The sequence below is a fragment of the Glycine max genome, chromosome 11 (genome assembly GCF_000004515.6).
Source record: "Glycine max cultivar Williams 82 chromosome 11, Glycine_max_v4.0, whole genome shotgun sequence".
Lineage (NCBI taxonomy): Eukaryota > Viridiplantae > Streptophyta > Magnoliopsida > Fabales > Fabaceae > Glycine > Glycine max.
The window spans coordinates 21,084,128-21,101,336 of NC_038247.2; the positions used below are offsets into that span (position 1 = coordinate 21,084,128).

Below are 17,209 nucleotides of genomic sequence, written 5' to 3' on the forward strand. Positions count from 1 at the left end.
TTCAAGTCCAAAAAGACTCTCTCTTAAGAGGCTCATGAGGGTCTTGGAATACATTGGAAGATGAGGAAGAGGATGAAGGAAACTTAAGAAACTGAGGAAGCATTTCATAGTTATTGTTTACAGATAGGAGCATTGATTTGTCATCTTGGTCTACTAATTGTGTGGCTAAGGTAGGCTCTTGTTGCTGCATCTGGATGCATAAAATCTCTGTCTGAGCCACTGCAAGCTGCATTTGCAATTGTGAAACTTGGTTTTGTAGGTATGATATGGCTCCAACACATCCATACACAGGGTCTCTAACTCTTGCATTTGCCTCATAAACTAAACTACTCACAGCATCTGCTCTTTGATGAATTGGAAGCTCCTGCACATGCATATATAAATAAGATTAATTGACACATTTAGTTTATCCTATTACATAACCACTACATGCAAGAAGTAGGACTTATACACTTATGGACATTGTTACCTACAAACATGATTTAGTGTAGGTAAAACTTAAGAAAACTTCTACCAATGAATGTTTAGTGTAAGTAAAACTCTTATTATAGTCCATTATGCATTTATGGTTTACCTATAGATTATTGACTTCTAGTGACAGAGTTTGTCCATGACTAGAAGTCAAATTTCTTGTAGTGAACCAAGAACAATAGAAGGATGCTAGCAATCAAATAAACTACAAAGGTTACATAAAGATATTATTACGTGAATATATTGTTAAGATGGAATCAAATTACTTGTCCCCATTACTCATTATAGATTCAAATCAATGTACAGTTCGTGGGAAGAGATTATATATATTTAGACGAAATCAGATTCAAATTAATTACATGTCCTCATATGTCATGCTTCTGTTCCAATTTCCCAAATTAAAAAGTGATACATGAGTAAAAATAAACTATCAGATAAGAGAATGTTATTTTCAAATTAGGTGCTACTTTTTAATTAGACAAAAAATTAACAGGATTACGGGATTGATCATGATTTTCAATTAAATTTTGGAGACTAATGTATAACAACTTGATACACATGCATTTCAACTGTTTATATTTAAATAATTTCTTGCAATACACATATGTATGTAGAAAATTCATTGCAAAGATTAAAAGGAAAGAGGGATTAGTTCCATAATAAACCCGTGATCAGATTCTACCAAGAAGCTAAAGGTCTTACGATACAATGATAACCAAAAAGAAAATGAGAAAGAAGCGTATGAAAGTTAGAGACATATACCTGCAGCATTTTGCTGATATTGCTGGCACCAAAGACCTTATGCACAATGGAAAACTTGCGAGGGTCGTCAGAAGGAAAGTAAGGAGCAAAGATGCAGTCTTTGGAGCAACGGCGTCTCAACAACTTGCAAGAAGCACAAGGTGAGGTACCCCCCATTTCGAAGATACGTACAATTAATACTACTGACGAAAAACCAATTAAGGAACCAAAGATTATATTTTTGTGTTGTCTTTTGATGTGTGTAATGAAGAGGAAGAAAACACTAAGCCGCAGCACAATCTCAAGCATGGGGTTTAAGAGAATGAGCCGAACATTTCTAATTTATAATAGCCATTGAGATTTGAAGTTGCTTGCCTAATGTAGAATAGCTAGATGCACATGTCGTTCTATTAAAATATGAATATAACTAGTGATAATAATAATAATAATACATTAATATTGTGTTGATGTACAAAGAAGAAATTAATTAAGTTAATTAGAAACCACTTCTTCCCGTGTAAATTACAAGATATATAATATGTAGTACTTCATATGTGTAAATTACAAGCCTAGCCAAAGATATTTGCGGCATTATAATATATTAAGAGATCAATTAAGTCAAAGATTGAAGGGCAAATTAGGGAAAGTGATGAACCAAACATGTAGAGGTTTTAAATATAAGTAGTAGGCGGTGGTCAAACACCGCCAAGGCGCGTGATAGGTTGGAAACACTCGCAGTTGTGTAGTTTTTACGTCCAAATTTGACTCTTGAATTTTTTATGTATGTAATGTAACGTATTTTATACATGAACATGTAACTCAAACTCACGTTTACATTCAAATAGGGCAAGTTCTAATTAATGTACTACAGCTGTTAATCTTGGATAGAGAGCATGAACATGAAATGTTAGCTCACTTGTATAGGACGTTGTGAGTTAATTGTTGGAATCATAATTTGGACCGAGAGACCTGTGGAAAGAAGGGTTCAACGTGAATGTTTGTTGGCTCAGGCTTTCACATGCAAAACCCTTTTCAATTCCCTTTTCTCTTTCTCTCTCTAGCTACTTGCGTGTGTAACTTGAACGCCGAGATTATTTATTCAAGTCATGAGAAGCCTGATATACTAACAACATCCACTTCAAATAAAGGAATCTAAGCCGGTTGATAAATAAAATGTATAAATGATTATAAATTCTTTGATATTTGATTTTTATTTCTATTGATCAAACAAACAGAATACATCCAATCTTGTTGGGACTTAATTTAGTTTCAGAAATGAGTAATAGTATTGTATGAACATTTTTTTTGCTAACTGTTACAAATTATCTAGTAACCATCGGGAAGGAAAAAAATAAAGGTAAAATAGTTAGAGTAAATTGGGAATTGGCATAACAAGGAAGAGAAGAAAAAAAAAGAGGAATAATCTTTTAGTTTCATGTTTTAGATGTAATTTTTAAAATTTCAAATGTGATTTTTAAAAACTAATAGTTATGCTTTCTACATTTTCGACATGATTACTCTATTTTCAACATGTTGAAATTTTAAACTATTTGTCATGATCCAAAATGTCTAAATTAAACAAAGTAATGCTAAAACCGTTTATGTTTTTCCCTTTTCACCATCCCTCCATGTTAATGGTAGTGACCAGTACTTGTAAACAGAAAGATAACTTCAAACCCAGTCCAAGCATATACAACTAATTACCATACCTTAGAAGATTCTATGCATGAGAAGAGCATTTGATTTGTATCCTCATGATCTAGATTACATAAAGCACAAAAAACTCTCCTACACATTGAGAATAAAATTCCTCTTATATGATCCAATCCTATTTGGCCATGGTTTTAAATAGTGTTTCACAATCACAATTGCGACCATAATATCAAGATATTTTTACTCATTGTGCGGTCGCATTAAGAACATTTTCTCATAATTACTTGTAATATAAAGATTTTTTTGACTCACCACAACACAATTGCGACCACAATTTATAATCATGTATTTGGCTATTTGTCCAACAACAAATGCAAAGAAAAAATCAACACCTTTAATGGAGTTGTGCATCTACAAAAATAGGAAAATTTCTCACGAAAGGTCACAGGAAACATATTATGGAGCAAAGAATATGTAGTTTTTACCTGAAAAACCCAAGAACTATCCATCTTCCATACACATTAATTTGTCACATACTTCACTGCTTAAAGAAATTGAGGAGAGTGAGTTAAACAATTCAATAAAGATTTTCTCCTCTCAGACGAAAAAAATTCCTTCTCCACCTCTACCTTATGAGAAACAATAAAGGAAATGTCTCTTTCAAATATACATTAATATTTCCAATCTCCACCTTAATTATCCTAGAATTTTACTTGGGTCCAGATTATATCTTTCTAGCTAAAGATGGAGAGAAATAGTCACAGGGCATTCTAGCATATCCCTCCACTCTATCAATGTAGGTTATCGTTTAATTTAGCCCCCCTTGTATTGCAGAGCCATATTGAAAAGAGACAATATGCCATACCACACAACTTCTTAATCAATTGATATTATATTCATCCTCATATTGATAATAAGAGACTAATATTAAATAACTGTAAATTTATTATACTTATGTTAAGGAGGCAGCAAGTGTATTAGGCGTACAAGTAATAAAAAGTTAAATCAAGGTATAGTATCCATCAGGATTATCGTTTAACATTATTCAATCAGTTTAATTATTATATTGATTATAACAAAAAAAAATAAGAGAATGGTTGATTTTAGATTTTTTTTAATTTTTATTATAATGAAAAAGAAACAAACACAGATGAACAATTATATATATAAAAAAATCAATATAAAAATGGGTAGGTATACAAATCCCTTTAATTCTTCCCTAGTGTAATATTTTTCTCTTCTAAATCCTTTTTTATTGTGTGATTAACTACATCTGATTATTCTAATATAGTCTATCCCCAATTCCTGAATTGATAGATAAATCCTTTATCCCAACGCCTTCAAAAGATATCCTTTATCCTAATTATGGACCCTAATTCCATAGGAAAACAAAATTAGTCATAAACATTAGGTTTAGGAAATTATAAATAGATGCATCAAGTCTAACTTTATTCCTAGGCTAAAGAATTGTACGATTTTGAATTAAAATAGTTTAAACCAAAATTTCTAAATTACAAATTTAAATTACTAAATAATCACCTAAAGGGTTCTCTTAAAAAAAAGAACCTAAAGGGTCAGTCATGGGAAGACATTAAGACCAAATTCAAAACCTCAATTCACTTAAAATAGAAACAGTCTTCAGAAAGACATTATACACTTATCATATTTTATCTTGTACGACATAAGAACCTTAATGATCGTATTAATTATATTCATAAAAGAGTAATGTTATTTACACTAAATTCCTCATAATGTTTTATATAATTTTTTTTCTCCATTTATCTTCATTACATTATCTATTAATTTTATCTCATATTTAATTTTTCTCTCTTTTTTTCTTTCTTTACTGTAATATATGTTATAAATGTTTAAAAATGAAAAATAAATAAATTTTGTCAGAAAAATGAAAAATAAATTAATTATTCTTCCGAAAACATTCAACCATGATCGAGTTAGGCCGTAGAAGTTTCAACATTAAATCATTGTAATTAAGAGATTAAGCAAGAAACGATTCTCACATACACATGGGACTCTAGAAGTCTTGACAAAGACATCATTTGTCGGCGGCATGTTGATTTTGAGCATTGCTATATGGTACAGAATACTACTGTTCAAATTTCATAGGAAAAGCATTGTTCCATATAATTGATTAAATAATAAATAAAAAAATTGAAAGAAAGAAAGTTTGACGGAAAATATGCCAAAAGTAATTGATATGTAACTTCGTGCAATTCGATCATCTCGTACCATCTAGAATTTCGCATTGATTTTTCCCACTAATTGCTTAGTGAATATATAACTAATCCCCCAAGTTATGCGTTAACTTACATATGTTTAGTTTCACCATAACGTTAAAACAAAAACCTCTTCCCATCTATACGTATGAATGTCATTATCAAATTCGACACCGCAAAATCCAAATCTCATGGAAATAGTACTACTCATATTGACATGTGATTTCTGAGAATACAACATCATAAATGCTCCCTACGGTAAACTTTGATCGGTGACAACAGTGTGAACAGAAAGGGCAGGGGTCCACTTATTGTTTCCAAAGGTAAACTATCTTTAATAGTAGCACATGATATATATATATATATATATATAGCTAAATCATCTTCATGAACAAAGGGATGAGCTGTATATTCGCGATAGCAGAAACACAATTAATTGTTGCATAGTCGTTGTTGCAAACCATGCATGCGTGGCCATGTTGCATTACTCGTCTCCTTATCAGTACGTACTTATGACAATACAATTGATAGATGTAAACAACCCATTTGATTAAATTAATTAATGGCATTGATCCGACATAGAGCAATATGAATTTTTAAAAAGGAAAAACCCGTTTCAGGAGAGGTTGAAATTAAAACTGTACCTAGCTGTGAAACCCTAACACCTATTCCTTTTGTTTTGCATTAAATGCTCTCCACATGATTCCTATCTTCTGTTCCGATGTGCATATTCAATTTCCTTTGTTTTAGTCAATATTTGCATATGACTTTGTCTTATAGATCAAGTTTATGTTTTGTTCTTTGGGGTGATTCTTCTATAATTTACTATTACTAGGGTGAAATAATAGACATATGATGGGGCCATGTGTGTTGAATTTCTTAATGGTTAATTCTATCACTTACTGCTTTTCAACTTTTAAAACAGCCAAACTCTTGAAAGTTGTGAAAAGGGAATACAAAGAAAAATAAAACCATCTATGAACTGAAGTACTATGATCTTTTATTAATATTGGTTGCGCGCGTAGGTTGATGTTATTAATGAATAGAAGGAAAACAAACATCTCTCACAATTCTTAAAGAAAAATGTGACATGCAAGCTCCAACGCAGAGCAATTAATGGCCCTCCCTGCCTTGCCTTGGTGATATGCAAGATTCGATTCTCGAAACAAGGTTGGTCTTCAAAATCTAGAACAGTGAAAGTGACAATGAAATTACTCCTTGTGTTGATGTATATAATATCCAATTAAGATGAAGAAAAAATCATTAATTTAGTTGATAATAATAAATTTATCTTAAATTTTAATTTTTTTTTAAATTATTCTTGTCATTAATATCTCTTTCTCTTCTGATGATTTATGAATACATTATCTTTTTTCTTTTAATAAGGAGTGTTTTTAGTCTAAAAATAATTAGTTCAAGCAATATTATAGATTGAATTTTATAAAAAAAATATTATTTTAAACTTAGATTTTATAAATAGAAACAGAAAAAGTAGCTAAATTGGCTGCCAAAGTATTCTAGAGTCATCTTAATTTGATTTATTGAAGTTCATTTTGGAAGAAAATATTTGAAAATACTCAAGCTCCATATAAACTAGAGATACTATCAATATTTATTCTTTTTGTTAAGTTTAAAATGATATTTATTCTTTTTTATATGACCATATATATAATGTTCCTTGTATTGATTATGTTTATATTAGAAATACCTCTAATTAAAAGAAGAGAAAATATATTGATAAATAATTAGAAGATTAGATGGGAGTATTAATGTCAATGAAATTTTGGAAAAAGTTATAAATTTAAGATAAATTTATTATTATCAACTAAATTAATCACTTTTCTTAATTTTAATGAATTATATAATTGAGTCTTATATATAGAAAGAGAGGGAGTACTAAATTGAGTTGTAAGGTAAAGATTCTCATACCTAACACTTGTATGGTGACTAACCCATTAAATAGATTTAGAATAGATCATGAATTATGGAGTATAAGTCTATCTCAATCCTACAAAATTAAGATAAAAATCTCCTACTTATTTACTCTATCCTTACATAATATTGAATTAATGATGATGGAAGAATTAACTCAAAATTAACTCATACACATCAATTTAAAAGATAAAATATACAAACTCATTCTTTCAAATAAAATGCGTTTTTGTTTCATATATATGAAATTTTAATATTAACAACAATAATAACATCAAAGTCTTATCCCACTAAATAATGTTGACTACATGTAAACTACACGATATATATTATTTAGCCCAATTATAAACCAAAGTTTTTAAAATATTATATATCTTATCATCTTTGTTGATAGTTTCTTCTAACATCATTTTTGATCGGCCAAATGAATAACTATAAATAAATCATATGTAATGAAATATTCTAAAACATGGGGTTTCAGAAACTTTAACAATAATAAATAACTACAAATAAATCATATAATGAAATGTTCTAAAACACTCTTATTATTTATCCAAATTCCTATTTAATCTTTCTTAGTTATGAATTTCTAAAGTTGATAATGTTGAGTCCTTTTGATCACCTAGAAAGCCTTTAGCTCCGATAAATGTCAAGATTGGTGTTTGATTCGAGAGACAATAAAATCCATCCGTATACATAGTCTTACCATAAAATCGTTAAAGTTGATGATTTGTTCTAACCTTATATGTACATGGGTGCGTCTTGTCCAAATCAAAACTTTATGTTCCAAAGAGTGTGGAGAACCACCAAAAAGTCTTTTAAGAGTTCATTTATATTAAAATAAACAAATAAACAAAAAAATGATAATGCAATTTAAAATTGTATAATAAAATTTAATTTATCTTAATTTTAAATTTGAATATGTTGTAACAATAGTTTATGGCAAACCGAAAAAATTACTGGCTGAGTCACGGACAATGTCGCTTTCTTTAAGACGTTTCGTGGCACTGCCAAAAATTGTGCAAGCAGACTATCAACCACGACGTCCCCAGGATAAAACAGCCCAGATCACTGTATAAGATTCCCACTGCACTGAGGGAACCTTTTCTAGAATTACACCCTCTTGTATGACTTGAAAAGTCACTCTAAAGCCACCCGAAAATATGACTTGAAAAGTCACTCTAAAAGGCAATCGGAAAATGTGACTTAAAAAGTCACTCTTAAAACCAACCGAAAAATATGACTTAGAAAGTCACTCTGAAAGGCAACCAAAATTTTAGAGCGACAGAAAGAAAGAGGGAGAAGTTTGCCGGAAATGCATCGGCTGAAATATGGGAGGGAGAAAGAAAAGTTGAGGAAATGCTTCTCAACTAGGGCAAGGAAAAAAGGAGAAATGAGCTCTCTATATATAGGGAGTGAAACACTATTCAAGTGTTTATCCTGAGCGATGTGGGACTTGAAGCTTTTTTTCCTTTCTTTTTTTTTTCAAACTTTCATTTGTTCTAACAATCCCCCACTTGAAATTTGAAAAGAAGATTTTCGAGGATATCATAAAATTGTGCATAAACAAAGGTGTCATACAACTTGAACCTTTGCATAGTGAGTAAGATTCAGATTTTACTAGAGTGACTCGAAGTCTTGAACTCTATCTCCGACATCAAACCACACACAACATTTTCATAGGTGTATTCTATAAAGCCCGTGCGTTAAAGGCCATGCACGTCTATCCCGGTATAGTGAACGCTCTAGAAATTTTTGCCCAAAATTTCATATGAAGCGGCCCCCACTTCAACATTCACATAGGTGAGTCTATCAAGAGTAGTCCTGTAGCCTAGGTACTCCACTCAATGTAGAGCATATATCTCATTAAGAATTATGAATTTTTTTCATAACTCATCCTCTTGTTACTTCAGGAATCATGCTGCTTTCACTTATAACAGCATGTTCATCTCATATCACTTCATAACTTGTTATTACCCATTGAACCTAATTCTTGGGATCTCCAGTCATATAGGTCGGGTTACCATCATGAATGATCATCGCAGTAAAGGCAATAGTCCCATTCTTTTAGAAGTGTTATGGACTTTCTCTCTAGCTAATCCTTTCGTCAAAGGATCTGCTAAATTATCATCATTGCGTACGTGATCCACTCTAACAGCTCCTGTTGAGAGTAATTCTCTAACAGTGTTGTGCTTACGACGTATCTGTCGTTTCTTACCATTGTAATAACGGTTCTCAATTTTTGCAATAGCCGCGGTACTATCACAATGGATCAACACAGCTGGTATCGGTCTTTCCCATAAAGGAATCTCTGCAAGTAAGCTTCTTAGCCAACTTGCTTCCTCACTAGCAGTTGCTAGTGCTATCATCTCAGATTCCATAGTGGATTGAGCTAAGATAGTCTGTTTCTTTGACTTCCAAGAAACAGCCCCACCAGCTATGCTAAATATATAGCCGCTGGTTGCTTTGGAATCATCTGAAAGAGTGTTCCAATCTGCATCGTTGTATCCTTCAAGTACAGCGGGAAACCTTTTATAATGTAATCCAAGATTTATGGTTCTTTTAAGGTACCTCATTACCCTTTCAATAGCGTGCCAATGCTCCATACTAGGTCTACTGGTAAACCTGCATAATAATCCCACAACATAGGTTATGTCGGGTCTAGTACAATCTGTGGCATACCTAAGGCTGCCAATGATACTTGCGTACTTAGTTTGTCGTATACCTTCACCAGTGTTCTTAAACAGTTTTACACTTGGATCATATGGTGTACTAGCAGGTTTACAGTCAAAGTAGTCATATTTCTTTAAGATCTTCTCAATGTAGTGAGATTGATCCAGAGAAATTCCCTCTTTTGACCTAGTAATCTTAATACCAATGATTACACTTGCTTCTCCGAGGTCTTTCATATCAAAGTTGTTACACAACAATGATTTCACATTGTTCATTACATGAATATTTGAACCAAATATGAGAAGGTCATCGACATATACACATATGATAGTGCAAATATTATTTACAGATTTGTAGTAAATGCATTTGTCACTTTCATTCACCTTAAACCCATTCAAGACTATTAAGTTATCAAACTTTTCATGCCACTACTTAGGTGCTTGTTTTAGGCCATACAAAGATTTATCTAACTTGCAGACTTTATCTTCTTGTCCATGAATCACAAACCCTTCAGGTTGTTCCATATAGATTTCCTCTTCTAATTCACCATTTAAAAAAGCAGTTTTAACATCCATTTGGTGTACCACTAGACTGTGAATAGCAGCAAGAGATATTAGCACCCGAATAGATGTTATTCTAGTGACTGGTGAAAAGGTGTCGAAGAAATCCACATTCTCTCTTTGCCTAAAACCCTTGGCTACAAGGCGAGCCTTGTATTTATCCACAGTACCATCAGGTTTTAGTTTCTTTTTCAAGATCCATTTACAACCAATTGGTTTGCAACCAGGAGGCAAGTCTACTAAATGTCATGTCTTGTTAGATTCTAAAGAATCCATCTCATCATTAATGGCTTCTTGCCATAAGTCAGGATCCAAAGAAGACAAAGCTTCTTGGAGGTTTGATGGATCCTCCTCTAATGTATAAGTCATATAATCGGGCCCATAATCTTTAGCAATTCTTGCTCTCTTACCTCTTCGAGGCTCTATATATGGTTTTGGTTGTGCAAGATTTTCACTACTAATAGCAGGAAGATAATTGGATGAAGTACCCCCACTATCCCTTAATTTAAAAGGAAATTTATTTTCATAAAAAACAGCATCATTTGACTCTATGATCACTTTTGCGTTTAGGTCATAAAACCTATACGCTTTGCTATTAATAGCATAACCAATGAACACACATTCATAGGCTCTACTTGCAAGTTTAACCCTCTTAGGATCTGGGATCCTTACATAGGCCAGACATCCCCAAGTTCTCAAATAAGACAAATTTGGTTGTCTTTTCTTTAATATCTCATAGGGAGATGTCTTGCTTTTTGATTTGGGGATTCTATTTAGCACATAACAAACAATTAACAAAATTTCGCCCCACCAAAAAGATGTTGCACTAGAACTCAACATAGTAGCTACAACTAATTCTGTAAAAGTTCTGTTCTTTCTTTCAGCTTTACCGTTCATTTCAGGTGAATATGGAGCAGTCGTTTCATGTATGATTCCATGCAAATTATAAAACTCATTAAACAAACTGGAATCATACTCTGTGCCTCTATCACTTCGAAGTTTCTTAATTTTCTTATTGAATTGATTTTCAATTTCTGTTACAAATAACTTAAACATGTCAAGCGCTTCACTTTTATTTTTATAAGATATACATATGTATAATCAGAGCGGTCATCAATAAAAGTGATAAAATATCGTTTTCCATTTCTGGTCAACGTTCCATCAAATTCACATATATCAGAATGTATTAAATCCAATGGCTCAGATTCTTTAACTACTGATTTATGTGATTTCTTAGTTATTTTAGATTGACTGCAAAAAACACATTTTTCAAAGTGATTTGAAGATAGCTTTGGAATAAAACCTAAGTTACTCATATTAGATATGCAACGACTATTTATATGACAAAGTCTAGAATGCCATATATTAAAATCACACAGCATGTAAGTAGAAGGAGAAACTTTATTAATATCAAGATTCAATTTGAACATGCCATCAGTGGCGTACCCTTTCCCTACAAATACCCCATTCTTGGTCAAAGTAAATAAATCTGCACCTATGGTCTGAGTAAACCCAGCCTTGTTTAAAAGAAAATCAGAAACCAGATTCTTTCTCATCTCTGGAGTATGCATCACATCTTTGAGAATCAAAGTCTTTCCAGAGGTAAACTTCAGTTCAACATCTCCAGTTCCAGCAACAGTAGTGGTGGGGGAATCACCAAGCAACACTTTCTTATTTTCAACATTCGTGTATGTTTTAAACATAGCACGATCATAGTAGACATGGCGGGATGCGCCAGTGTCTACCCACCATCCATCTGATCCTCCAATCATATTGATTTCTGTTATCACAGCTATGTATGGCTCTTGAGTCATGTTAGCCTGGGGAGCACCTGTCATTGAAGGATTTCTGCATTTACGTGCCATATGTCCCAGTTTGCCACAATTGTAGCAGAGGAATGGCTCACTGGGATTATTCTTGGCAGGTGGATGTTGTCTAGCATGTTGGACCCTTGGGGGGTTCTTGTTGCGGTTGGAGGTATTGCTCACATTGCGGTTCTGATTCTTAAAGTTTTTGCCAATAGGCTTCAGAACTGCACCTGTGTTCTTCCTTTTAGTGTTGTTGTGAGACACAACCAACACTTCATCTTTCTGATCTTGTCTGCGTGCCTCTTCCTCAATGCGCAGACGTGTGATCAGAGACTCCAAAGAGAATTCTTTGGTCTTGTGTCTGAGAAGGTTTTTGAAATCCTTCCAGCCAGGAGGCAATTTGTCTATGATGACAGCAACCTGAAATTGCTCATCCAATGCCATACCCTCTGATATGATATCATGAGCAATTTTTTGCATCTCATGGGATTGAGACTCTACTGATTTATCATCAGTCATTTGATACTTGAGGTAGCGGCTAACAGCATACTTTTTAGTCCCAGCTTCCTCAGTATCATACTTCTTTTCCAAAGCCAGCCAAACTAATTTGGCAGACTTATATGGGCTATAATAATCATAGAGATCATCAGCTAACCCATTCAGAATGAAATTCTTGCATAGGTAATCATTTTCATTCCAGAGAGCTAATTCCATAGTCATTTTATCCTTCATTTCCTTCTCAGCATCCTCAAGTACCACCGGAATATCAGTGTTCAAAACATAGGCAACTTTTCTCATAGTTAAATAAAACATCATCTTTTGTTGCCAACGTTTGAAATGATACCCTTCAAACCTAAAAGGTTTGTTGAGGTCATTGTTGTTCGAGCCAGTAATATCTACGGTAGCCATAGCAGAGCCAAAAACGTCTTAAAATTGTTGTAACAATAGTTTATGGCAAACCGAAAAAATTACTGGCTGAGTCACGGACAATGTCGCTTTCTTTAAGACGTTTCGTGGTACTGCCAAAAATTGTGCAAACAGACTATCAACCACGACGTCCCCAGTATAAAACAGCTCAGATCACTGTATAAGATTCTCACTGCACTGAGGGAACCTTTTCTAGAATTACACCCTCTTGTATGACTTGAAAAGTCACTCTAAAGTCACCCGAAAATATGACTTGAAAAGTCACTCTAAAAGGCAATCGGAAAATGTGACTTAAAAAGTCACTCTTAAAACCAACCAAAAAATATGACTTAGAAAGTCACTCTTATAGGCAACCGAAAAATATGACTTAGAAAATCACTCTTAAAGGCAACCAAAATTTTAGAGCGACAGAAAGAAAGAGGGAGAAGTTTGTCGGAAATGCATCGGCTGAAATATGGGAGGGAGAAAGAAAAGTTAAGGAAATGCTTCTCAACTGGGGCAAGGAAAAAAGGAGAAATGAGCTATCTATATATAGGAAGTGAAACACTATTCAAGTGTTTATCCTGAGCGATGTGGAACTTGAAGCTTTTTTTCTTTTTTTTTCCTTTCTTTTTTTTTTCAAACTTTCATTTGTTTTAACAGAATCAATAAAGAAATGTTAAACATTTTTTTTGTCTCAAAGTCATGTAAATCTGACCTGAGTTTTAGACACCGGCGGAGAAGTTGGAGAAATTAGAAGTATGAGGTTTGACAAATTAAGCAAAGACAGAAAATTTGCTAGCTGTGGCATTGAGTGGGAAACTGGCCTCAAAATTCAATTCATTTATCTGCATGAGCAAATGGAGTTCAGTTCCCAATGTGATCATCATCGTCAATTTTCAACCTGCTTGTTTGATATGACCAACTCTACGTAAAGCATATGTTTGTAAATTATAATAATAATTACGAAGCACATGATCATGATCTGTTGCCTGCAGGCCCGCCTTAATTTTTATTTTGAATAATTATCGACTTCCACCCCCATTTTGAATATATTGAGAAGATAAGAAAAGAAAAAAAAAATAAAGAAGATAAGAAATGAGACAATGAGTGTAATATTAGAATACGAGAGTGAGATTCATGGTGAACATTTTTAACATAAATAACATAACAATTGATCTAATTTACACGGGTCCTTAAAAAGTTCCACGAAAAAACTATTTGCATATATAAAATTTTTGGGTTGAGATGAATTCTCTCTCTCTCTCTCTCTCTCTCTCTCTCTCTCTCTCTCTCTCTCTCTCTCTCTCTCTCTCTCTCTCTCTCTCTCTCTCTCTCTCTCTCTCTCTCTCTCTCTCTCTCTCTCTCTATATATATATATATATATATATATATATATATATATATAATTGTGAAATTATATACAAAATTATAAGATTTCAGCAACATGTTTAAATATGACGTTCATGGACGGGATTGTTAAAACTTTGAAAATTCCACTCAATTCTTTTATTATTTACTTTTTTGAAATTAGACATGCAAGCCACGGGAAATATGTCATGGAATAATGTCGGATACAAATTAATAGCACTCACACCTGTTTAGACATTTTTTTTTTTGTAAATCCTTTTTACAAAGTTAATTAGTCAATCAACCAAATCAAATATTCTATTATTATTATTATTATTATTATTATTATTATTATTATTATTATTATTATTATTATTATTATATAAATTTCTTTAATAAAAATATATTTTAGGTTATTGAAAAAAATACTTAATAATCTTATCTATAATAATAATAATAATGTTTTAAATTTTTACTATGATATTTTGAAATTATATTAGTTAATTTAAGAACTTAAACTTACTAATCTACATATAAGATAAACTCATAAGGTTATTTAGAAGTATTTTGAAATCTCATTTAATAGATTTTATTATAAAATAGACTTTTAAATGATAAAAAAAATAGACTTAAAATAAACTTTTCATTTTTCAACCAAATGAAACTTTCAAAAAGGTTATAAATCAATTCTTAAAACATGACCAACATCAAGTAAACGGAACAAGCTCCTCCAAGTGAACAAACTAGTCTCGAACCTTTGATGGTTCATGTTTCTGCACTTTCAAGTCGTTTCCTACACACATTTTATGGCTTCCAGAATGTAAAATTATATTTCGGATTGATTACAGATTTTGATTTTCGGATTGATCAATCCAAAAGATAAAAAAATATATAAAGAAATGCAGGAAACAACTTGGATGTGCTGGAAATAAAAGTCACCCTTTGATTTATGATGCATGTTAGGCTCATACCTTGTAACATCTAGCCCAGCACAACCACTTCCCACCATTGCTCGAGTATTAGTTTATTACTAGGGGCTGGCTTAACTTTTTTTTTTCTTCGTTGGTTTAGCTTGTTAAACTATTAAAGTTAACGAATCAACTAACATCATAATTTCTATAGAATAGAGAATTCAGCTGACATCATAATTTCTATAGAATGAAGAACCTGATCAGAAAAATAGATCAACACAATAACAAATTCTATAACAGAGTAATAAACAACAAAAATAAATTCCTCTAAATTTGCAAGAACCTGTGAGAAGTATCAATAAAATATAGAGCGCAAAATAGAAATTAAGAAAAATCACATACAAGAGACACAATTTGTTTAACGTGAAAAATCCATCAATGCAATTAGGAATAGGAATAGGCCAGGCCGGCCTATAGGGGCCTACGACTTGGCCTACATAAAGTCTGGTCTGAACTTACCTATTTAATTAAAAGGTTAGACTCAAACTTTTTTAAAAGTCTATTAAATTAAATACATCAGGCTTAGGCTTATTAAAAAACCTTATAAGCCTGATAAGTATATATATATATATATATATATATATATATATATATATATATATATATATATATATATATATATATATATATATATATATATATATATATATATATATATATATATATATATATATATATATATATATATATATATTATTTTTTGGGTACCAATATATACTTATATTATTTTATTTTTTAGGTACAATTATTTTTTTTTTGAAACTATTAGACTTTGATTACATATTACTGTTTCATAACTTCTATTCTTATCATTAAGTAAGACTTTAATTATAATTTAGGTGTGAGTCATGTGCCCCTTTATATTCCTCATTATTTTTATTGGCTTTCCTTTTCCTTTAATTTTCCTGTTACGTTCCTGTTCCAAAGCAAAGGAATATTAAATATTTAATGTGAAGAAGACTTTTAAAAAGGTTATCAGACCAGGCTAGGCTTTTAAAAAGGTCAGGCCGAGCTAAAATAAAAGTCTTTGATAGGCTATAAGCCAGGCCCAGGCCTCAAAAATTCATCGTAGGCTAGGCTCAGGCCTTTCAAAGCTTGGCCTGACCTATTCCCACTCCTAAATGCAATGAAAAAAATCAAAAGTCGTCCAGACCAAAGAAATAACTTCATTATAATCAATAAAGATACAAAAAAGTCTCCAACAAGTGCACTGAAATATGCTACAAACAGCCAAATCAAAACAGACCCTCAATTGGTACAATAGAGACAAGAAGATGAAACTCCAAAATATAGAGCAGAGAATGCAAAACACTTATCTCTCTCCATATATCTTATTGACGATCCAATTGAAAAATTTGAATTATTAGGTGTGTAGAACCTGTTGTCCAAAAATCAGTCTGATCCAACGGTGAACGAATCCGCAGTTGTCATTTGAAAAACGTTCTCTCGTGGGTGTATGAAAATCACAATGATTTTCCCTCTCATTTCTCTCACATTGTTTTGTAATTGCTTTTCCCTCTCAAATAAGTCTCTCTCTCTCTCTCATCCTAATCTTACTCCTCTCCACTTAAATAAGTGAGATAAAATAGGTCTTCTTATTTGGACATTTGCTCCACATAAGAAGGGAGCCCAAAAAACCCAACAAATCTTCCCCTCACAACTATGTGGAAGTGACCGTCAAATCGACGATCTCACAACAAGCTTCAAACTTCCCTCTTAGTAATGCCTTAGTCATCATATCAACACCATTATCATTAGTATGAATTTTGGCCAACTCCAACAACTTAGCATCCAACGCATCTCGTATCCAATGATATCTCACATCAATATGCTTAGACCTTGAATGAAAGGTTGAGTTCTTACCAAGATGAATAACACTTTGACTATCCACAAATAGTAGATATTTATCC

General features: G+C 32.3%; 1 protein-coding gene across 1 annotated transcript; it reads right to left on the reverse strand.

The window, feature by feature from the left end:
• On the reverse strand, positions 1–1,522 carry LOC100780073 (LOB domain-containing protein 12). The gene is made up of 2 exons (XM_003537267.5): positions 1,234–1,522; positions 1–364 (listed from the first exon to the last, which is right to left on the reverse strand). Exons 1-2 carry the CDS (start codon positions 1,519–1,521, stop codon positions 2–4), a joined length of 651 nt encoding a protein of 216 aa, XP_003537315.2. The 5' UTR covers position 1,522; the 3' UTR covers position 1.
• Between the last annotated feature and the right edge of the window lie 15,687 nt (positions 1,523–17,209).

What these genes read in the sequence shown, in the direction of transcription:
- LOC100780073 (XM_003537267.5), bottom strand. Translation starts at nt 1,521, where the DNA reads ATGCTTGAGATTGTGCTGCGGCTTAGTGTTTTCTTCCTCTTCATTACA. An exon ending in ATATCAGCAAAATGCTGCAG is followed by an intron (nt 365 to 1,233) that starts GTATATGTCTCT and finishes ATGCATGTGCAG; the next exon opens with GAGCTTCCAATTCATCAAAG.